Raw genomic sequence first — 25,010 nt, forward strand, 5'->3', positions numbered from 1 at the left:
CCGCTAGGGATTGTCAACACGACCCAGACCAAAACATTCCAATGTAGCTATACCTATATTTCCCATATTTGTTACAAATGCCAAATTCATTTAAACTTGAAACTTGAACTTGATTTTGAATAGTGAGAAAGTAATTTAAACAAATCATCGGATTGCCCGATGGCTTTGGATAATGTGGTTTCCTAGTACCCGGTGTAGCTCAAAGTCACACCTTGTCAGCATGTAACTACAATAAAGTTATCACACTGGTACGAGACTCTCCCTAGGTGTTTTGAATGCTGTGCACCCAGAGGAAGGCTGTTTCTCAGAGCATAGCTGATGTTGCCCCAGGCCTGCTGGGTCTGGAAGGCTGCTCCCGGCACCACAGTCTCATTTCTGCATCTCTCTCTGCGTCTCATCACTAATCTCTCTTTCTCAGAGGCACAAAGCATAATGCATTCGTACAGACACTCACACACACACACACATTCACACATAGATAACATACACACACACACACGACACAACATTACACCTGGATTTTTTTTTCTTCTGATTTATCTCATGTTTTGTAGCTAATACTTCCGTATCTGCCATTGTCACATCTGGTGTTATAAACTTCAGAAAAGGCAATGGGGGGGTGGCAATTCATCCCATGAGCTTGCTGTTGTTGTACACCTCTAACTCCTCTCTGACATTCTTAGAATAGTACAATACAACAAAAGTTTGAGGTGTCTGTTTCCAAAATGTGTCTCTAGATTTTGTTTATACTCTATTGTATATAAGTGACATATTCACAAGGCATCCGATACATATTCAAATGTCACCAAACAAGGTCTCAAGTATATGACAGCTGTTTCAATTGATATTAACATACCAGTCATTCCATTGTGCCAGCATAAATTAAATTACCGGTGCCAAAATATGCTAAACATTCCAAATATTGGTGAGAAGTATCCCATTAGCATGAGATATTGCTGTAACCAATGAATATGTAATGTGTGGACATATTCCAAATACATTTTGCAATGTTGGCTTCTGTCTAACATAAAATTTGGCAGCCGAAAACAACTGGCTTACACAGCTATTCTGACATTTTGAGGGTGGAAAGATAGACAAGTTGTATTATCACCTGATATTACAGTCACAAGTCTGAGTGGGTTGTCGAGATGGAAAATGCACACTCAAACCCACAGCATCAAATTGATGTTCCTCCCCAGACAACTTGCAGTGGAGCAGATGGCATTACAATATGAGGACAGCACTATTAACAGATCACCCTCTCTGGTGCGTTTGTGAGGGGGGAGGCTGACTGAGGATGTTGGACTGTGTGGAAAAGCGCCCAGAATCGTCAGATGGCTGTCCCATCATGCCTTGCCTGAGGACAGAAAAGAGACCTATGACACTGGCAGGTGGGACGGCAGCCACACTGGCACCTTGGCACGGCATCTTTCGCCTTGTATGCCGTTTATAGTTGGCACAATAGTCGGGCCATGTGTTGGCTTTTAAGAAAGCTTCATTAGTGCAGGGGATATCACATACTGTAAACATTTATTAAGGATACTGTTGTTTACGATAAGGGGAGAGCTGTTCCAGACTGTTCAACAATTACTTATTTGAGGGCAACATGGGACTCAATTGGAAGCAGTCCTTACTATATTTCTGATGACTTAGTTGTGATTTTGTTTTTGTTCTGATTCACACTTTCAACGGCTAACATACCGTATGAGTGTTTTTGTTGAAAAACATTGCTTTTGTACTTTATTCAACACATTGCTACCCTGCAATAACCCTTCAATATTCAATTATAGGCTGTCCCTTAGCTAAAATACATTTTACCTTTAAATTCAAGACACGGCAAAACAAAGCACTTTATTCCCAGTTATTCAGTAGATGAAAAGCTAGCTTTCTGTTTCCAGGGGGACATTTGACAGCCTCCAGAGTCCTTCACCTGGTGTCATGAATATGGATTCAGGGGTGGCTAATGCTGGACCCATGGCACATTATCCTGTTAGGAAAGCTAATGGCTCATTAGCACTAGCAGGAGTCATTCTGATTCCGTCTTAACTGCAACCCAACAAAACTGACATTAGAATCCCCTGTCTGCACATTCAAGAGCTTTTAGCATGGTTTATGATGGCTTGATGCAGCAATTCATCGCATAACTAATCTGGGTAATCATATCCCTCAGATCCTCAGGGAGTTTACAAAAGGAAGTATGCCGCTCTTCAGACCTCAATAAAGGCTCACTCCAGGTGAGGTCTGGCTGCATTGTGTTGGGGTATGGGAGAGCTGGCAGGAGGTCAGAAGACAATCAATACCAGTTACTGTCCCTAAAATACCCTTTTCCACTCATATAAAAATGGTTCTCCTTAAAAAGTCTGAAAGATCCCCCTAGTGCCACATAGAGGGTACAATTCTAATGAGAGTCCCACATGCATATAGCCTTCTTTCTTACTTTTGAGGCTCTTTCAAAGCTCGACTCATTATGGTCAAGACAAGCAGTTCCTGACCTCTATTTTGCGGAGGGCAGCTATCTATATAGATTTCAGGGCGGAGAAATGCAATACCGTTGTTCCGTTCCGTTCGTTTTGGCCAGAGGGTAAATAGGTGGTACTACCAGGAGGTGGGGCAGGGTGAGAGAAGCTTTGCCAAGGTGTGGAGGAGAGAGAGCGACAGCACAGTATGTAGCCAGCCCTCCCGCTGCTGTGAGAGCCGACCTCTGGAACATGGCCAGGGTCTCCTTCACCAGACTCAACACAGCCTCACCTTTCACATCACATATTCACAAAAGAAATCCCACATCCACTGTGAGCGCAGCCAATTAAAAAGTTATGCATAATTTAGCAATTCATTTGGCAGTAGGGATCAAATTGAATATGATTTGCAGTTAGTTCTTGGGAATTTCCTCCGGCTAGAAAGCAGACAGGAAAGGGAAGAAAAAAAATCGGTAACCTGATTCTATCGTCCGTCACCTTAAACCTGAATTTTATCCTTGATTCATATAACAGCAACCACTGCTCTATCCATTGTATAATGTTACAGAAGATAGAAAGACAAGCCCCCTAAAAATCTGATAGCTAGTTTTAAATACCACACATTTAATGACAAAGCTGCAAAATCTTTCATCCCTATTGTGCAAGGCCAGCAAAAAGGTGGGGTCTTGCTTCTGAAATGAAAGAAACCTCAATGGAAGAGCTATCCCTGACTATTAAGAACAAGGCCTGGGGTTAAATCACATTGTGGCGCACAGAGAGATCCCTATTCTTTTCAGCTCCATTCTTAGTGGGCTAAAGTCAGGTAAAACACATCTTCTTCATCCTCTATGAAATGACTTCCTGCTCCTCCAATTAAAAGATAGCAGTAAAGTATGGCGGACGGCGATCTGAGACAGTGTAATTGCCTTGTGTGTAATTGCTGACTGCCAATGCAGAGACGCTGATGGTGAGAGGGAACCTTGTCTTTAACCCTGGGGCCATAGGAGAATGAAGCAAGGTTGACACACACAGGGACATTAGCGGACATTTTTCTAATACCAAAATCCTCTTTTTTGCTTAACAGCTCCATTTTAATTGTCAGTGGTCCTGCCAATCTTTCAGTTCATTTTTTTCTCGTCTTCACCCTTTGCTACCTGGGAAACTCCAAAGAGATGAGCAACAGGCATAGAAAGTCAATTATGCATACTGTATGTCTCAGCCGCCAAGCAATGTTTTCTCACTGCGCTAACGAGAATACCAGTGAAAAAAAAAAGAAAAGAGTGGCACCACAATGCTCTTGTCAGTCATAAGCCATTATTTGTTTCCCTAATTATCTTTTAATTGAAAATTACCCATGGATTATGATGATCATAAACTACAGTATGTGACATCCATTGAAATAATCAGACAGATAGGTACTCCATCTTGTTGTATTCTGAATGCGAGATTAGGAGGCTGGATCCCACCATACTCTCCCAGAGTGAGATCCCAGAGGAGAAAGCTCATTCCCGAGAGTGTCTGGTCGGCAGGAACCGCACACTTTGATAAGCTATCATGAGCTGGTTCTGCTCTCAATCAGTGTGTACACGTCCTCTCTGCTGCCCCTGACTCTGCTCTCCTCATTATCTGCCTCACTGAGGAGCAGCCGCATCCAGCCTGCTTCCTCACCTCCCATGTCCTCAACCAGCAAGAATAAAATAAAAAAGAAGCCCCACAGAAATGTCCCATTCATAATTGGTTATGGATGCATTCGAATTAACATAATCTATAACCCTTATAGTATAATTAAACACTTACATTGCTTTAGCTTTTATTTTTGAGATTCATCGAGTTAACACAACTTTTTTTCATTGAAATATAGTCTTGGTTTTTCAGTTCTTGTAATGGACCATTGTGATTTGATTCTGAATTATTCTCAATACTTTACCTGCACATCAAGCATTTCTCTCATTGCTATTTATTAGACAATAGTGTACCGTTTATGTTATGGACTTTTGATTCGTTTTTCTAATATGCCTTGCTGTAATACGTCTATTTCAGTCAGCAAGGAGTTTTACACTAACCATTATAAAATTGTTGTGTGTTTTCAGGCAAAAGCTTCAGTGATTTCAGTGAAGAAGGACCTACGGTGCAAAGCAAACTGGAGAGGAGTAGAGTGGTGTGGGAGTCATAATGAAGACTTTTTTACTGCCGAGAAGAGAGGGGGAGACAATCATCCATTGGGTAATTGAGCTGACCCGTTGACCATTGCTATCTCTCACCCCCGCATACACACACTCACACACACCGTCAACCACCCCGGGTAGCAAAAAGTAAGCTACTTCTACTATCATCTTCTTTAAAGCTCCTCTCCAGTCTGAAGAAAACTTGTGTTTAAGGTGCACACACGATGAGACAGCTGTACAAAGAACCATGACAGCAGAGCAGCACCAAAGGCCAACTAAAGAACCATTACTTCAGTCTTTTAATGACCAGGGTTGCCAATGTTACTGTACTCTCAAGAACACCAGCTATCAGAACTCTAAGAAAGGTAAATATTGGTCTCTATTTCAATATGAAACACAGAATTTCCTGCAGAGATGGAAAGATCCTCTGAGATTCCAACATATAATGGAAAAGCTATTTGAAAAGCTGTGACAGAAACTAGGCCTTTCAATGGGTTCTTTCATTGTCAGCCTTCAATAGCATGTCTGGCTAAAAAAGTCCCAGAAATGCTTACAATTGGGGGAGAGGCCAAGGAACAAAATAATCTCTGACACCACAGGCCAAGCCAGAGATGGACTCGTAGGGATACAGACTGAGAGCTTTAGAAATAGAATAGGAAACGTTTATAGCATTTATAATGTCTAGGGCCCACACAGCAATTTCACTCTTGCTTTAACTTGCCTCATTGAGTTCTTGTCAGAATGGCAAGGTTGAAAGTGAATGTTCTATACAACAGCAGGATCATTGTAATCATGACTGTAACTTGTGCAATCCTTAGCATATTTTTTCACATGGAAATGGCCATGTGACCAGTGAAGGAGTCGGTCTACATGCTATTTGGTGAGTATCCTAGCAGCGATGTCCAGCCATGGAATAAAGCAAACAAAACTGTCTGAAATGTGGCATGGGAGGATGTTTGCATTGCTTTAGGCCAGTTCCACCTGGCTTTCTCTTTCATCAGTCACAATCCATCACACTTTGTGGCAAGCTAATGATGTCTGACAGAGTGACAAGTGTCTCCTCAGAGTTCTCATAAAAACTGCCACCAGTATTGATCACCAACTGTAAATGGCATTTAGCCAATGCATATTTTATTAGTTTGTGCAAAAACAAAACAGACACAAAAAAAACTTTTTCCAAGCTCTTGACCCACCAAAATTAAAACGTCTCCCAGTAGGGATCACACGACTGCTGAACAAAAGGATAGAACATGTGTGACCGAGGAGCTCTTTACTGTTGGAGGATATTTCTTTAAAGGCATGGCTTTTGTTAAAAAAAGACACAAAGAAGACACTGTTAGACACGGGTTTAATTACTCTGAAAATTACCCAGTTTTCTGAGCTTTAGAGCTTATGTCCTGTGACATGAATCCTGGAGTCAGGCAGCATAAAACACAAATGGAAATGATAGCACTTTCACACAGAGTAATGGGTACCGCCGCACAACCCAAACTGTAAACACGTATTTCCTCCTAGACTCTTTACTTCAATACCTCACGAAAGTCACTCCAAGGTGATTTCTGGCAGAATGGAACACTGGGGCCTATTGACTTAGTTCATTATTAATTCAGTTTCAGGCTCACATGGGCTGCAGAATCATTTCAGAAGTAGAGATGAGAAATGCTGAAGCTGGAGGAGTAATACTCTGGGTTTTGCTTTCTGACCTGTCCATCAATATCCACACTAAAATGATGGGGGTCGCAGCCATACTCATGCAGGATCAAGGCAATAAATTCCCCTGGGATACAAATGTAGGAGTGTGTCCCTGGGAAAAACACTTTAAAGTAGTCTTCAAGTTGATATTTGGAAAGCATTTATTTTATAAACATAGTGGTAATCAATGGGCTTTTGGGAAAAGGGCCCAAAAATACACTGTTGATTATGGACATATTGCATTGTTTTTCCCTCCATGACCAAACTTTTTAGTACTAGGTGTGACTGTTCCAGCTAACAGAGCTTACATAACACCAGGGGAAAGTCCACAGTGAAAAGAAAATGGAGCAATATCATACAATAACTTCAAACAATGAAATGTACCACGACCATTCAATTGTGTGATACGCTTGATGTGTTGCGCCTCTATTTATAAGTAATGGAAAAACGTTTTCAATCTTACAAAGTTCCATCTGAAAACAATTCTACTGACACAATGGAAGCCTTTATATAGATGTAATTCAGTCTAGAGTCAAGCTATATCAATATTAGAGTGGTTTTGATCAATACACAGGGGAAGGATGTGAAGAGTGTTTTTGACCAACAGTGAATGATTTCCTAGGGTTTCAAGATTAATCACAACCCACATAGTAATGAACCATAGTGATAAAAGATAGAAATAAAGACATCGGCTTATGGACAGACAACATGCGTTAAAAGGTTGTCGTCTTTTTCTGGGCCTGTTTAAAGGGTTTGCAGAGTAGGTGGTGGAGATGCATTATGAAGAACTGTAGCAACAGCTGCCTCCACAAAAATAAATGTTCCATGCAAAGGCAAAGCTTTGACATTGGGGATTGCAGTGTTCCACTGGCCGCATTGATTTCACAATTCATCAGGAAAATATATCACCAAGAATCACAGGCCATAGCCTCACAGAAGCCTGTGGCCATAATGCCCACTGAACAGAAAACAAACATTAATGCAGTACCGCCCCACTGTGATAAGAGGTGCAACCGTGTAAGGATTGTCTTGGCCTGTTCGTCAACAGATCCATAAAGTACAATATCAGACTGAGATATAACAGCCCTGATAAGGGGGACAGGGTCACTGTTGTAAATATCTGTCAGTTTTCCTCAGGACCCTGTTGTAATGGTCACCTTTTACTTATATTTCACTGCTCTGGCAAACACATTTGACGACCACAAGCTGTTTCTATCAAAGGTTGCTTCCTCCCTCCCAAACCTTTCATTGTTTAAGTGTGTAAGGATGAATCGTGAATGGTTTCCCATTAACAATATATACCCCACAGTAAAATCATCAGTAAAGGATCAATGTTTTCAAATATTTTGCAACATCCATCAATTATTGTTAAGATTGAGCCACCAGATAAAATGATGCTTCTAGTTCTGTTCAAATGGCACTTTATACAGAAGTGCTATAATTTCTCAGGGACTAAAAAGCGAATCTCAGAGTAGAGAGACATGCAGTAAGATGACACACTAAAAGTGTTAAGTCGTGAAAGCACATCTTGTCTTCACAAGTAATTACTATAACGTCAAAACTACTTAATAATGTGTAGCCCATTTTAGCATTACAGTAATACAGTGTATTATAATAATTATTCTAGATTGTTGTCCATTCCATGTTTCTTAAAGTGCAATTGAACCTAAACTGCCGTTTAGCTGATAAAGCAGTACCAAAACTCATCACTTACTAACAAATAATTCCATTTTTTTTGTACGAAAACATGTTTTAATTCCCTTGCTGAAAATTCTGAGACGAAACTACTCAATGCAAAAATGTGATATTTGTTGAGCTGATTAAATAACAGGTATGTCCGGGCTCAACGTAACTACTGTAGGTTCCAACGACCTCTGTACCACCCAGAAAATGGTGTGACATGAGCACAATGTAACCTGGGAGAGGTACTCCATCACTCGACGTCTGGAGATTAATGGCTGAAAATGTCACAGGGAATAAGGTTACGCGCCGAGAGACTTGGCTATGAAGAGGCACGTCTGAGCACTCCGGTCTGGGAAGTCTCAACAGCACCAAGGTCTACTGAGAGGCCACATGTCCCTAACCCACAAAGGCATCCATGAGAAGAAGAGAGGGAAAAAGACAAACTTATGGTTTGACTTTAACATGCAGCTGGAGACATGATTATGGAACACTTACTGAGATGATGCTGCTTTCAACAAGATCATGTGAGAACAAAAAAAACACAAAGTGCAGGAAAGATACAGCGTGGTGTAATCCAAAGCCAAATGAGTTCTTGTTAAGGATAGATCCAGAATTGTAGCCTAGCCAACAATCCCAACATTCAATATTGCACAACAAAGTTAATACCACATCATGAATTCTTATCTCTTCTTCACTCAGTACCACAATATTTGAGTTATATGACACATGGTAAAAATATGCCATTAAATATGCCAATTAAAAGGAATGCATTGCCCTTGTACCTACACTATTACTATAGAGGCCTTTCTCGTTGCAAAGGAGTTGCCTAAAACACCCATAGGATGGTGTTAGTGTTCTGCTTATTGACTGAGTATTGTACTCTCAAGTTCATCTTCTAAACAGTCCAAACTAAAACTAAGCAAGCTAGTGTTTCCAACAGCATCTCAGGACTATTGTAACATTTCAGTTGAAGTTTGTTGACTGCTTTATGTTTACAATTTACTGTAGGTTAGGAAAATAAACTGGATGAAAGATGTTTTCAATCAGTTAAATTCTAGTTTTGTTTGATTGCTGCTTGCCTGTTCATTTTAAACAAAGCACATTCTAGAGTGTTATTAAAATACTATTGTTTTTCTGCAGGAGCCGTTGTCTTCATCACAATGGTGCTGCTTTGATTGAATTCCAGCCGCGACAACGTGCAACAAATCAGTATTTGCAGACATGAACTAAGCCACACTATAATCATGTTTGGACTGAGAAAATTAAATTCTTAGTCAATTATCTTGGCCTCAATAGAATTGATAACTGTTGCTCTTAAGCAGCAAATTGGCACAGTTCAAATGTAAACACACTGTTTCACACTGAATGTGTTGGCTATGAGTATCAGCTTGTATTGTATTGTCTAGTATGTTTTTTTTCATCAGTGGACCACATTACCAGATTATCAGTAAATCGGATCACAGTGGTGATGCTACAGCCAACCCAGGCAGTCATTGTGGCAAGGCTTTGCAGCAACATGCTATTTTGCCAAAATATGATTTGACAGAATGACTGTGGTCTGCCGCTACTGAAGGCAATCTGTTGTCTTCCAGTCAATCAAGATGATAATGATAACGTATTACTAATGGGTCATTTATTTAAGTCAGTCTCCAAAACATTGGTACTGTATATTGATATCTTTGTCACTGTGGTGAACCTATTTTTCACAAAAAAAAAGGAATACAGAAGGCCCTTGCAGATTTACAGCCCTTTTTGTAGTTCTGACACCATTTTTCACACATTCTGTTTGTATCGTGACCAACCATCAGCAGTATAACAAATGAATCACAGTGTTAATATTGACAACCTTACATGGTCTAGGCTTCCAGAGTAAACCAGACTGCAGGAGTCCATGTTATCTTCCAGAATAAATCAGACTGCAGGAGTCCATGTTGTTCTTTTTGTTGTCACTGCTTTTGGCTATATCGTGCAGAACTAACTATTCTGTTCACGGAAAATGTGGTAGCCTCCTGCTGGTTGGACTGATTGAAATGCTCCACAGTCTTTCACAGAGATGCTCTCCTTAGGGTGATTTTCACCGTCTAGTTACCCATTTTACAGCTTGATTCCAGCTGTTCCACTCAATTTCCCTCTAAACTAGTGGTGTGTCTTCTTTTGAGGGATCAGAGTAGAGGAATGTAAACGTGTAGGATGTCGCAAATAGCGATGCTGGATCTAAGGTTCAAAATAAACACCCATAGTACACATACAAAGTGTATAAACACAAATAATCGTACAGTAACACATTTATTGTACTTCTATTTTAACTTTTGTTATTATTGTATCACTTTTTACTTTTGCTAAAGCCTATAGTAGCCTATATCTTAACTGCTTGAGTATTCTGTTACACTACAGTATGCACGTAGCAAACATTTTCCTTGATACGGGTAAGATAAATTGCTTTTATCATAATTGTAAGGTTTGCGGCAAAGGGAGAGTGAATGAGAAATCACCCTTTTGTGTAAAGTTTCTCAATAAACCGATTATGAATAATAAAAAAATATTAAAAGATTAAAACACTTCTTTATGATGTTTGCATTAAAATGATTTGGTTTACATCATTGTTATAGATGAAGGTATGTTTTTTTATGATTCTAACTGACAATCTGATTGCAGTGAGGTGTGATGAATCTCAATAACACCATGTCACATTCTAATCATCACCTATTCCCGCTTGTGAATAATAAGACAGACACAGAGAAGCCCAAAACTGCAATGATGCATGGACACTGTAGAGATCAGCTCAAAGTACAACCGAAAGATTGTCTTATTGTCTTATGCTACATCCAGATAATAGTCTTGTATACAACATGTTTGGATTGAAAACATTTAGTTGTGCTTCACAAATAAATGCTGTGAATGATTTAAAATTACTGGTGGTACTTAGAGATGGTACAGTAAGTAAAGGTTATTTGCAAACTACAACCTGCTTTAAAATGGAATATGAGTATTTTATTTCCCCATGGGGCACAGCCCTATTATTTCTCTGGCTTTTCATTTAATTAAAAGTGTAGCAGGACATGATTGGCAGTAGGATTTCTTACTGACTAAAGAATGCCTTCAGCCTAGAAGTCTTAGCACGCCAGTGGAAATGTGATCTATATGAGGGCTCAAAGATCTACTGTCAGTGTGTAATTCACCTCTGCCAAACATTAGAACACATCTGCGACTGAATTAGTTATTAGAAACTATGTGACATAAGCCAAAGGTTTTGTAATGGACAACTTTGAGTACTGTCATTCATTTCACTTTGTGCTGTAGAGTTCAAGTTTTGTAAATGTATTTTTTTAAATATTCATCATGTAGGAATCCAAAATGTATCAAAGCAGCTCATTCCAATTTTCTAATAAAGTATTTATTGAACATAGTAGAATACATTGCAGTCCATAAGGAGGTGTTCCGGTCTTGCTCTTTCTAAAGCAAGTTGGGGATTGAAAGGTCCACTTCTTGTGGCCATACATGCTAATCTTTAAAGCTGATATGAACTACCTCTATTACCATTATTTCAGAATGACATCACTCGATAAAGGGAACAGATGGGGAAAAAAACACCCATGTCATGTTAGCAGCTGGTATTGGGGTTGTTTGCTTACGGTGAAAGATTTCTAACCTGGGTGAGCAAGGTCTGACACAGTTGATAGGCAACAGGCATTCAATCAATGTGCATCAGTTGGACGCCTTTTTTAATCACAGCAGCCTTTCACAAGTCACTAGAGTAAATCTTCACATAGCTCTGATGACATCTGGTTCAGAAGACAGCGAGACACCATTGCTTTATCCAGCATAACTATCTGCATCATTTTTTTTCTAAAAGTTTAACTAACTTAATACATTGCTGCTGTATCAATCTTTCCATGCCTGTATCAACACATCTCTCACGGCAGCATGTAGTTGCAGCATGCATGGTTCAAAGTTTTCAGATTCAAATGCATACAGTTTGCAGCACTATCACACTAACACTGTATCATATACTGTCATGTTAAGGAGTACCAAAAGTATCTTAGAATTGTTATTATCACTACTTATGATACGTCTACAATTTGGAGCAAGTAACAATATTCTACTACTTGACAGCTTCAACTAATTTGCTGCTCAGAACAGATGTATTAACTAGTCTCTGCTTTGACAAAAGCACACAACATCAGTTCAACAAGTTCAACAATTAACAGACCAATCTACAATTCACTTTAATAAACCATCTAACTGACTCTAAAAACATGAAATCTTATCAGACAGAACCTAATTATCAGACAGAAGATAATTATGAGCTCAATTACAGTTTTAAGATTGCTGTATTAGAAAATAAGCAGAGGCACTCTAACATATCCCTCTTTAGACCTGCAGCTTTTAGACAGTCTTTAAATAATCAGGACACTGCTTGATATTATTTATGTAGCTCTAAAATCCTTGGGTTTCAGTTAACAGGTTGCTGTTTTCATCTGTATTTCCTCCAACAGTGAGCATTCTCAATGCCCATGCAAAAGAAGATCAATATTTTAATGCTTCAAAGGGCAGTGTCATTTTCTCACACTACCAATAAGAACAGAGACACAGAGCGCTGAAAAATAAGACTGAGCTATAATCCCAAGAAGTGCTTTCTAAAAAGTCATTAGGTCACAGTAGAGCGGAGGATGGTCTGTGAGGGCCTCTTATAATGAGGAGTCCCTGTTCCACAGGGAAACATCGCCGGGGGCAGGCAATTGCATTCAGGTGGATATGAAAATGAAGGATTTTGAGGTGCTATCTACAGAAAGGTTGCATCTGCTCTATCCCTACTCCCCTGGAGGCATCGACTTACAGCCTACCTAAGGATGAAGGTGTTAGAAATCTGTTGACAGGGGTTTAATCGGTGACAGACTGTCACTCTAAATCATATTTTCTAGTTTCTTGGTCTAAAATCCCGAACATTTTCAGGCATAAAGTGTTCAATCCATCAATCAGGTATGTCCCTCTCTGGAGAAGTTAGTAATAGAAGACCCTGAGAAGGGCCCTCAGAATAGCAAACAGACAAAGCTGCAGGACATAAACTAAATTCAGTTACATTCTGTTCTGTACAAACAACATAAATCCCTCAATAATTCATAACAATTTGATCAGTTTATTTACTGTGCTGCACATGGTCAATGTGTGTACTGTATGATAAAGTGGAACAATATACTGTATGTTATATATTAAACCATTGTTTAACCATCTATTTTCACCCCTGGAATTTGTAAGGTTAGACATGAAAAACTTGTTCCTCTTCCATTAAGCATGTTTATAGATTTCTTATCCGCCAGCGTTTGAAATCATTTCTGTTAATTTCAGTCTATTAATCCATACACTGAGTAAAGCACATTCTATTTTACAACATCAATTGAAATCACTGAGATGGTTGATACTGTACAATGTAGACTGCATTGCTTGTTCGATACCATACAACCAAGATGCTAATAAACACTATATTGTATTCACAGTGTCTAAACCGTACAAGTCATTGATTGATAGTCATTGTATTTCAGTTCTTCACGTAAACAATGATCTATCCAGCGAGCCCATTTACCTCAATACAATTATAGTGTGTTCCAAAACAGCCTGAAAGATACATAGATGCACACAGGGACAGGTAAACACCATTAGGCCTACATCATATTCCCCCCCCCCCCCCAAAAAAAAATAAAAATATTATAATAAAAGAAGCCCTTCATTTCTGGCTGCAAACATTACAGTGAAATGAATTAGGCATATCAACATAGTAGGCAAGGACAAATCCCCTTAGAGAGATTCCTTCGTTTTGAATGAAGTACCAAATTCAAGCTCTTTGTGGAGATTTTCTCTGAGGCTGGCCGCTCCACTGGTTTGAAAGCGGGAGAATCCAGTAAGGTTTGTGAATTGTCAAAAATGGCCTTTTACTATGGCATGTCTTTCAGCTTTTTGGACCACAGAGTTGGACTGTAGGTTCTGATAAGTTGACGTTTTACTATTCATCCTACAATTCCGACTGTGAAGCAAAGTACAGCATAGTGATGTACAGTAATGTTCCTAAAAGACAGTCAAATATACTGGCATCAGAGGCACATTTTCCAAGTGAGTCATTGTAGCATTGTACCCTTTCAACTATACTGTACCTGTACTATACATTGTTCTGCAACACTTTTTGTTCTCAAAATCTTTATTTTCTAAAATAACACCACACATGGGTTAATATGGCTGAAGTGTTGCATATTGTTTGTAATTTATGGTAAACCTACTGTAGTAATTGTCAGAAATATTAATCTATCAAGCATTCCACAGCCAGTCGGTGAACAAGTTTAAGAAAGCTTTAATTATTGCGGCCGCAAGGAGACAAAACGTCACACGCCATTGTGCTTACAAGATTGTCAGCTAGCATGTTGTGCTAGCTAGCTATTTCAGCAGCCCCACTCTTTACAGTCATTGGTTAAGACAAAGGCATGCAAATGTCCCATGGCTCTTCTTCATTGGCTCCTTGCATAGACCTGGTGTGCGTGTGTGCGTGCGTGTTAGAGTGTGTGCGTGTTTACGACATCAACCCTGATTGAAACACAACAACAGGATCTCCGATCCTGGGGTCGTAAAAGCGCCATCACATTAGGTGTCAACAAATGGTCACTAGCCTTTGCGTCTCCACCTATAGTCTTTGTCACACAGCATCTCCTTAAAACAACCAAACCCCCCTCTTCTTAGTCCTTAGCCCCAAGATAAAGGACTTGTATGTTTACCCCTAGTTCAGATTTGGGGTAGGCCTCTCTTTGCACCCAAGGAATGTTGAACACAGAATCATTCTTATACAGGATAAATGTGTTACATCGTACATTTTTCCAACAGTAATCCATGTTGTATATCTGGGAGATAATTTATTTACTTCCTGAATTGATGTGTAGTGTGACATATTGTTAGAAACAAGGTTGATAGCAAGGGTCATGTCTGTTTGTTAGTCTCTCTATTTTTTTATTGATTTTGGTGTGATGGTGAGGTGATTATATTTTGCTGTACACAGACACCATGTTAGTGATTTGACATCCCATAATATGATTACAATTTAGAAAATCTGCTTGCTTAAGGGATTAGAATTATCAGGGGCAGATAACAAGTAAATATCAATGATAGCTTAAAAAAATCTCTAAACTATCGTTAAACATTTCTATTGGAAAATCGGAATCTGAGAGAAAGAAATAATAATGAATTGCTGCAGGACATGATGCCTGAGTTGCCAAACAATATTTACTGAGCAATCTGTTGCTCAAAACAATAGTGGGTAATTGCAAATCAACATAAACACCACCTCAGAGCAGTTGGATTGATTGTGAGGGTTTCTGTCACTTGACAATAATTAATCATCTGCCGGAGAGACAGTGCAAATCACTCTCATCTCCTGAAGAAATCAACAGATGAACAGATCCATTACCCCGATCGTACTCTACCCTGACAGTGGTGGCGTCTTTCTCCCCTCGTACACTCACCTCATCAACAGTATGATCGCATGACTTCACGCATTTGATTTCATTCACAGAAAAGGCGTCGACTGCATTTAGGAGTGGACAGCAGGAGGGATAAGGAGAGCGGGATGTAACAGAAGGAGAAGGGAAAAGAGCTGAGCCCTACAGATGCCGAGCATCAAGTGAGCGCCGTGTGAGACAAAACGGTCAATCTATTAACCTCACTGCTGCCCGGGCCAAAGGCATTTCTAGCCTCTGCTCATTGGCTTACATAAAAAGACGCCTTACACGGCTGACTTACAATGTGTCAACATTGCCAACTGGAGCGAGAAATGACCCAATCAACAGACATTGCTTTTTAGTGAGATCAATACAGGAAGTGATGGAAATGACAGAACCTTAGCTTGCTGACAAAAGCTACCCACCTTTCAGACATTTCGGCCCGAAATGTAAATTGTGTTTTTTGCCCAGGATGTGTGATAATGATGACAATGTTGAGTATGAATACAATTGATTATATTCTGGCTATATTGATTTAATTGATCACAGAGTTAGGGTGGGTTGCATTGGAAGACAGAGCTGACCAATGGGTGTTGTAGCGGAGCCAACAGACAAACCACGTACCCTCACACCTCTCCCCTACCCCCGACAAGGAGAAAGGGGGTTTCCCCCCTTTGTCCTTATCTCCAGAGCAGGACCTTCAAAGCTTCTGGCCCAGCATGGGGTCAGAAGGTAGACCAAAATGGCCTTACAGTATGCAGACAAAGGAGTTTAAGGAAAGACTAACTTTTCTGGATTTACAAACATATGCTCAAGGACTACATGGCTTATGGACACTATTTCAATGACAGTAGTTGATGTGTTATAATGTATGCTTCCCCTTTTATGCTGTGTTGATGTAATTTGATGTTTTAATGTAACTTCCTTTCCTGTTATGATAAATCAGTTAATCTTGATATCAAAATGATTTTAATCTACAAACTAAACCATTTATTAATGTTGTATTGTTATATTTTGAAGTATTAGAAATACATGGACATTTGAAATAGCTGAACTCTGAAAAGTTATCAACTACTTCACACCCATACGTCAATCTCAGGATGGACGCCCAGGGGGGAGTAACAGACCAATCAAAGAGTTCACCTCCAAAAGGATACCCCCCCTTTAGCAAGGATTATAAAACCCTGACGCACAAGCAAACCTTGCTTTTTCGCAAGGATTCACCGGATATGTTCGCGACACATCTGACCTATCCTTCTCAATCAGCAACTCACTGGACCACCAGGAACTTTAACGAAAGATTCCTTTGCTCTAACCGTTTGACAACGACGAACGGAACTTTGATTCTTCTTCTTCAAACTGACAACAGTAACTACGATATTGCTACATTTCTTACTTGTGAACATTGGCATATTGTGATTTAATTTGTTACGTTTGATTTTTAGTTTGCAAATGATTCAACCTAACTTTCGTTAGGATTAGTTAACATAGACTCCCTCCATTGTTCTCCTGAAGCCTATCTCTCTCTCTTCCCCTCCCCACGCGCTCTCAACCCACCATCTAGTATTCCGCTCTCATCATAGTTTAGGACCTACTGTATACTGTTTAACTCAACTCACTCTCAACTAGCCTATAACGTCTTTGGTATTTGTTCATCATAATTACATTTTCTTAAATAAATCATTGTTTACAATACTCGCGTTATCCCTCACGTTATCTGATCTGCTCTACTTTCATGGAATTCGCTACTTAAGATTAGACTGATTATTACGAGTGCTATTATTCAATAAGGTTTCCTCTGTCCCTTAAATAAATCAGAGGTGGTGCCCCCAAGAACTGTATACTTTATTATAAATTAAGTATTGCTAATCTTAACCGTGCAAACCACGCTACAGTGTTGTTACTCTCTTTGCTATTGATGGCTGTAGCACCTTCATTTGGGAGGGAGAATTCACACTGACACATTTGAAGTACTGCCACCTACCTGATGCACACTCGTCAACTAATGGTCTTAACTGCTTCCTAATAGATGTACACAGAAGGCCTTTATCATGATGCTTGGGTGCAAATATGCCTTAAAGATCAATTTTGGTAAGTGTAAAACTGCTCAATTAACACACAACTACCAACACGTCAATACATCACATAGATCTATTTATGAAAAGAATGAATCAAATATACAATACAACCCTGCAGTTGAATAAAGCCTTTACTTAATCCATAGGCACAGCAACAGACAGACTTCAACATGACCTTATAATCTGACAACATGCCTTTTTCCAGATTATGCATACACTTCTTAAACAGAAAACCCCATTCCGAGAAGTTCACTGATGCGGTCACATGATCTACTGTCAGTAGGTCATGAGATGTGTTCCTTGTTGTTTTGTTTGGACTACTGTAGCTGTTTAGTAGTGGTGATGGCTGCCTGGAGGGAGCAGTGTCCTTTATCAGGCCGCAAGCAGGAGATACCTGTGACAGCCGAGGTGTTTGAGGCTGAGTGCTTAATCTCTGGTCGTTTTTTTTCAGAGCAGTGAAGCAAGTCAGCGAGGAAAGAGGGGCTGATTGCACGTTTCAAGACCAGGAGAAGCTGGCATGCGGGAGGAGAAACAAACCTGGAAAACTAGAAGTACTCTAATCACATCAAAGAGGTGAGAAACAAACCCAACTGAACGGTGATGGATGGAACCTCGGTTAATAGGACTCACAATTCTACACAGGGAAACTAGAGATCAATAGGAACTCAGAATCATACCAAAGCAGATTGATGACAGGCAGCTATGCTCTAATTTTAGCACAGGGTAACTCAGTGACACTGCTGCTAGCCACAGACTGCATTTTAGAGTGAGGTGCAGCTGCTGAGAGTTAATTGTGTAAAATGCAGGTGTGGAGGCAGAGGTTTAAACTGCAGTCGTGTTTTAACATCTGTGCCGCAGTTGGAATACAGTACACACTATATCATTTATTTTTTCAGCGCCATATCTCACATACAGCATTTAAAGTAAAAAATATTCTGGTTATAGTACGGTTCAGTACACACTACAACCAACCTCAGCTACCCCCTACTGAATGGAGTAGACTCAAATTCCAACTCCACATGTCTGAGTAGCTGTTGATAAACTGGCCACAGATTAGACTGAGCAGATCATTTCTGAGTCGGACGGAAATGATGCCAATAATTCTGTCTCCCATCCTCACTCTATAGCCTCCCAATCCCTGGACTGGGCTACAGAGACCACAGCCAAAGCACCCTTGCATGTGTAGTTCACACACTCACTCAGAAGAGACAGCCTCGCATACAGTAATTGTGTTTGTGTGTGTGTGCAAGTGTGTACCATCCCTTGCTCAGGACAGTTTTCTATTGTGTCTTACTGAGCAGACAGACTAATAGCTACAGTTAACTGCAGCTCTTTAAAAGGCTTGTAAGTAAGGGTAAAAAAACGAATCATGCAAAAGAAAATATCTATGACTGCACTGTTAAATATTATTGCAGAACCCTTTAACGACTGAATCCATAAAGAAAGGTTACAGTCTATTCCATTAATAGCTGATCACATAAAATATTGCATTCTTTTAAGTACCCTCATTCCTTTCTTGAAAAGGCAACACAGCATCATCAACTGGCATTAGGTTTGTCTCCTGAATGAGGCTAGTTGGATGAATCCTTTTCCTGTTCTCTTTCTGGGCCAATGCCGCATAAGGTTGTGGGCCCTGGGCCCTGAGCCCTTGGCCTGTGCCAGGTGGCAGCTGGGATAGTGTCTCCCCAGCCAGGCTCAGCAGCCCTGGTACTGGTCCACAGCCATACCACTGCTGCCATGACACTACACATGATTAGGACCCCTACATGACCAACCCTCAGACTGGTCTGTTTTGTGGGAATGCATGTGTGTGTCTGCATGTGTCAGTCTGTCTGACTGACTGGCTGTCCTACCTTCCTCATTCTCTCCCTCTATCTCTCTCTCTCTTTCTCTCTCACCATGCACTGAGCAACAGGATGTTTTTCCCATTGGCATCAACCTCCAGGGGTAACATGTCCAACTGCTTTGCCATGGTGACCGCGTGTAAAGCACTTACAGGCAGCCTGAGGTCAGACCGACAACCTGGTCTAAACTATAGGAATGGGGGCAACCCGCAGTTATTTCCTGAAGGGCATGCCTTCATGTTCAGTCAAGGCAGAGTAAGAAACAAGATAAGAGTGCCAGTTCACTCCGGCAGCCTTTTCTCTAGCCGTGAATGTATGCTGAGCACACATTCGCAAGCCAGATCCTTGGGGTGCTGCCTCCTCCTGCTCGTGGTTCAGCCTGTCAAACTGACAGACAGACTTTGGCCCCAAAATTAGACAGGTTTCCTTCCCCCACAGGAGCCCTCCCAGTAGCAGTCCACTGCAGTACCATGGCCTCGGTCCTCTCACACAGCTAGTCATGACCTTTAACCTCCCAACTTTGCAGGTGCAACCTAACTGTGGATGGAGTTGAAGGGGTTTGCTACTGTGCTGCATACCCCAGACTATGTGCAAAATCTGGTCTCACAAGGTGAACTTTGTAATCCTTTTAGGTTGTATCTTTATGTTACTAATCCTTGCACACCGTAATTTTTGCAAGGATATGATTAATTATAACAACTATAATTATATATTATATCAACTACCAAACCACCGTTTTACAATCAACTAAAAGTATTGGATTTTTTTATTTTTTTTTTATTGATTTGGCCTTTCTTTTTATCAACATATTTAGTAATAAAACACTTATGCTTTATCACATCAATAATAGAAGTTTGCTTATTTTCCAGGAGCCATTTTAGAATCCTGCTGAGCCAAGCACTTTGATTCAACTCCATTGAGAAAGGGCTTTTTTCTGAGGAAATGCTCATTGATTCATTAATCACATTTCCAATTCTGTAACATTTCTGAAAAATCTAATATTAAACCCCATGCCACTGAATAATTAAGTCAAATGAGGGAATCAACAAAAACAGATCATGTGGGTCCAACAAGCAGTTCCTCCTCCTGCCTAAAATCAATTCAGCCAATTCAGCCAAGTCAATTTTCTACAGACAGCGTCCACAATGCCAACCAATGCGCAGGAGTACACTGATTGAATTGTCATCTACTGAAACCATGCAGGAAGATCCAAAGTTGACACAATCAAAATCCAATGGGCTTCCCGTTCGATGACTGGGTCCTATTAAGGTACAGTCGAGTGAAATCCACTGACCTTAATAAGACATCTGGGAACACATAATACCTCAGACACCCCAGGGCAATGATTTACTTCAGCCATGGAAGATGTGTATTTTCACCAACAGACTACCTGACAATAAAGTTTAATTGGACTGGATTGGCTGGATTGAAGGTCTGTTTTTAGCAGCAAACTGTTCTTTTTTAGGGTGTTTTGCTTTTTTATGGCAATTCCAGCCAAAACAATCCCAACCGACCTTCACGTAAAGAAGTAAGATGTAAAGGGTGGACTCAGAAAGTACTCTCAACCAAAGCATCAGTGATTAAGAAAAAATGCAACTTGTGAAATCTCTGTGATGCTAACAGACGTGAGTATTTGTTTGAGGAAAAACATGTGAAGCTTGTTTCCAAGGTCCTCTGATAACCATGGTTAAAAATCTATTTAGTAATGAGTACTTAGTCCTCAACAGCATCTGGAAAAAACATGGATAGTCTATCTCCCTGGATGTTCAGCGTTCAGATGTTCTTGAACATTCTGTCAGCCAACACAAACTTGAGGTGACATATAAATTAATTCAGTATGAGGTATGGACCTGAGTGCCAACTAAAGCATCAGCCCTGCCCACTGTGCAGGTGTTGCATGAATCACTTCCCATGCAGTGCTGCCCTAGACGAAACAGAAACAGTCCTCCCTAATACGTCATTGCCACTATTAATCATGGCAGCCTTCAGCAAAGTCTCAGCACTGGTGTAGCCGACCTCAGTGTAGCCCCCTCTGAAGAGAGGTCAAGTGCAACCTTATCTGCTGTGGTCTTCCCAGCTCAGTGGGAGACTTTGGAGGCATGCAGGCCAGCTCAGTCAGTCAGGATCACCTGGTGCTGAAGCATGGACTTCTGCTGCCATGTTGGCACAGTATTGGGATGGTGTCTACCACAGAACCTTAAAACCAGTGCATTTCACAGTAATGCTTTCCAGACAAAGATGAAAACCAGCTATGAAAACATAGACTGGCCCAGCCTGGGAGGGTGGACTGTAAAACACATACATTTCCCTTGAAATTATCTTATTAAACTGGACATGAGGTTAACATTGATCTGAAGGGAAGACTTCACCAAATGCTCCACACTATCTTTTTTGAACTACTATTACCACCAAAAGTGTTCTGAACCATCTAGTTAAGTTTCAGACTGTATGTCTGCAATATTGCTGACATACTATATCACACTTACTGGATAGATACAGTAAATCACTAGTCTGCATACTTGCACTTCAGGTCTGTCTGTGGTAATCCTTAAGGTATTATAAAGTGCTCATTCGTTTTTTATATGGGAACTGTACTGTTTTCCATCCACTCCCAACGAGACCACTTCTCTGTTGACCTATTAAATGAACACACGCTTACACACACACACACACACACACACACACACACACACACACACACACACAAACACACAAACACAAACAACTAGAAAGTGTTCTATGATTACAAAAATCTAATTTAATTAGCCCCAAAAGACCACCTTCTTGATTTAATTAGCAGGAGGGTTGCACCTATGATATACTGTCTCTTCAACCATACTTAAAACATTGGGGTGTATGTGAAACAACCTTGAGCTGGTTATATGATGCTTATCTAGTGCGATGGTCAACGCTTAGATCAAGGGTATTTTGATTAAAAAAAGGACTGATTTGGGCTGCCTCTGCTCCCCAAGTGTCATTCCGTCAGCTTAGCACTGTGCTGCCAAGCTGCCCTGGCAAGCAAAACTGGTCAGTGTTAGATGAAATGCACTGATGTAGAGAAAACTGAATGTCGAAAATACAAGGGTATGGGTGTGCAGTAAGTTCATAATGAGGAAGTGTAAGTTTGGTGGGTGAGAAACCAACAAGTCCACAGCATAACTGCTTTCATTTGGAAAAACGAAATAGATAAAGCTCTGGAGTGCTCCACAGTTTCTGCTGTTCCAGTGAGGTGGTCTTCTCTGAGCGTGGCATCCACAGGGAGTTCAGGATTCAAATTAATCTTTCATTTCAAACATGGAGGTAAACATTGGTAGCCCGCCTGCTGTGATTACCTGGCATACTCCAGTTCCGTGGTTTCCACGCTCTGTTGGGGGTATTTGATGACATTTCGATATTCTTCACACTACAAGTTGGCTGTATACCAACAAAGTAAACGGCAATATTTGGAAGGCTATTGATCTTATACAGTCTCCAACGGCAACAACTGAGCTCAGAGTTCAAGGTAATTTTATTTTCAAAATACTGAGGTCATTCCTCCATCAAGCACATGGACTCAGATAGACCTACTGAGCAATCACCATCTAGAATTAATTCTCTGAACAAGTGAACACTAATGTTGCGCACAGCCTCACAGAAAAACGCAACAGTGATTTCGACTACTTTTCCATCTAAGATGCTGCAATGTATTAGCCTGCTGGCATCGGACATGATTTGGGGGCACATCAATGGACACGCGTGCGTATCCCTGCATCTACGCCACAAAATTGTCACCTGCTGAAGACTATGCCTACAGTACATTTGGTTGCGCTTCCAATGTTATTTCTCAAATGAAATTCTTTACCAGAGAGTGCCCGTGGTCAAGTTCAGTTCGTAGTTATGATCTACGATGAATACCAATGGGGATAGACCAACGCGAAGCACATCGGTCAAATAACATGTTTGAAATAGCGTTAGGTAATGAAAAAGTGCACGTTCGAATCCGGACGGCACCACTTAGACGGCACCTTCTCTGTGCCCAATTAAAAAGACATACATTCATATTATACTGATGGTTCCTTCCAATGAAAACGAGTCATAGAACCACACAGGATAGGATATGGGTGGTGGTCAACAGTGTAAGTGCTGATGCACCGGTAAAGAATGAACGAGACAAGTTTTTACGGACTGCGCATCTCCGACACCGTGCATCCTTACCTTTCTCTGTGTCCAAGGCTGCCAAGGTCTGGTCGTACAAAAATAATCCGGATATGATGAGAAAAACGATGAGAAATTCGGACATCGTTGCGGAGTAAGGGCTGGAGCCACAGCACTTCTCTCACACGAGTCCGGGTGAGTCCTCCTTGTCGAATCCCGTTATTCTACTACGCCAAGTGGAATCTGCTTCCTAAACGAACCAGCACTCCCTCACTCCGCGCATTCACATAGATGTCTCGTTCTGTAGGTCTTCAGCTCTTCGCACGTAGAGGAGACGGAACAAGAGTGAGAGAGCGATGAGAGAGTGAGGCAAAGAATGGGATGTGGGTAGAAGTGTGGGAGGATACATTTGAGTATATCTTGCCTTAATACAAGGAAAACAGAAATATCGGGAGGTGTTACTACTGTATTCTGAATACAATCCTTTATCCCAGGCTAGGTTTTAGTGTAGGCTATGGGCCACTTCACTTGTTCTTAGTATACATCATCTGATTATTGAAGCTTTTAATTGAAGGCTATATTGTGAAATTGTTTTTTTAAATAAAACGCCTATGCATTATTAGCAACATTTAACGAAATCTATGTTAAGCATCGATATGTGTTTGATTTGAGATGTTTGTTAAACAATAAGAAGTGAGAGTAAATCGACAAAAAACAATTAGGCTACGGTATAAGGTATAAGCACAGGTATAATGTTTGGGGCCCTAGATCTTTGATAAATCCAATATTTTCCTTTGTGTCTATGGCACTATGGTTTCATTTGATCAGGGTAAGGGTGCCAGAGTACACGTGCTACCTAGTAAAACGTTTTTCATCAGAATATGAGGTTGTTGAGTATGACAACACAAAATATAGTATTCTGATTCAGTGATTGAAATATTGATAATATGTATTTTCAACAATTATTTTTTCAATATTTTATTTTTTTCCTATTCAACAACATTCACATCAATGATACACCCTATCTGGCATGTTATTGCAGGTCTCCTTTGAGACAAATTAACAGCCAAAGGTACTTTATTGTGTAATACATACTGTACACTGGACACGTCTAATGAAGATCCACATGTAAAAGCCCAATGCTAACCTTCAGGACATGGCACTCTTCTTTGCTGCACTTTCCTTCTACTTGGATACAGTTCTATCACTGCTAACAGTATGTTTCCTTAAATTCCTGACCAGTGACACTGAAAAGCAAGCCCTAATTATTTCAGAGCATACCTCATGTGTATTGATTTGGTATTTGAAATCAACTCTCTTAATCTGCATGCCTGTCCCCTCACCTTTAACACTTATTAGCAAGACCGTCCCACCAATAGAATCATGTCAGCTTATATCTAAAGCCCTTATGCAAATAATGCTCACCGACATGCACTGAGAGGGCTTGGGCCTGTCAATAAGAATGATGCTCACAGTGCACTTG

At 40.4% G+C, this 25,010-nt stretch overlaps 1 protein-coding gene across 1 annotated transcript in view; it reads right to left on the reverse strand.

Moving 5' to 3' along the window:
- The window catches only part of lrp1bb (low density lipoprotein receptor-related protein 1Bb), a 147,855-nt gene extending 124,056 nt beyond the window's left edge, over nt 1-23,799 (reverse strand). The window contains exon 1 of the mRNA XM_047047281.1: nt 23,588-23,799. Coding sequence (XP_046903237.1) covers nt 23,588-23,672 — 85 coding nt within the window. The 5' untranslated portion in view covers nt 23,673-23,799. The remainder of the gene's footprint in view (nt 1-23,587) is intronic.
- Nucleotides 23,800-25,010: the final 1,211 nt, after the last annotated feature.

This window comes from Hypomesus transpacificus, chromosome 23 (assembly GCF_021917145.1).
Source record: "Hypomesus transpacificus isolate Combined female chromosome 23, fHypTra1, whole genome shotgun sequence".
In the NCBI taxonomy this organism is placed as follows: domain Eukaryota; kingdom Metazoa; phylum Chordata; class Actinopteri; order Osmeriformes; family Osmeridae; genus Hypomesus; species Hypomesus transpacificus.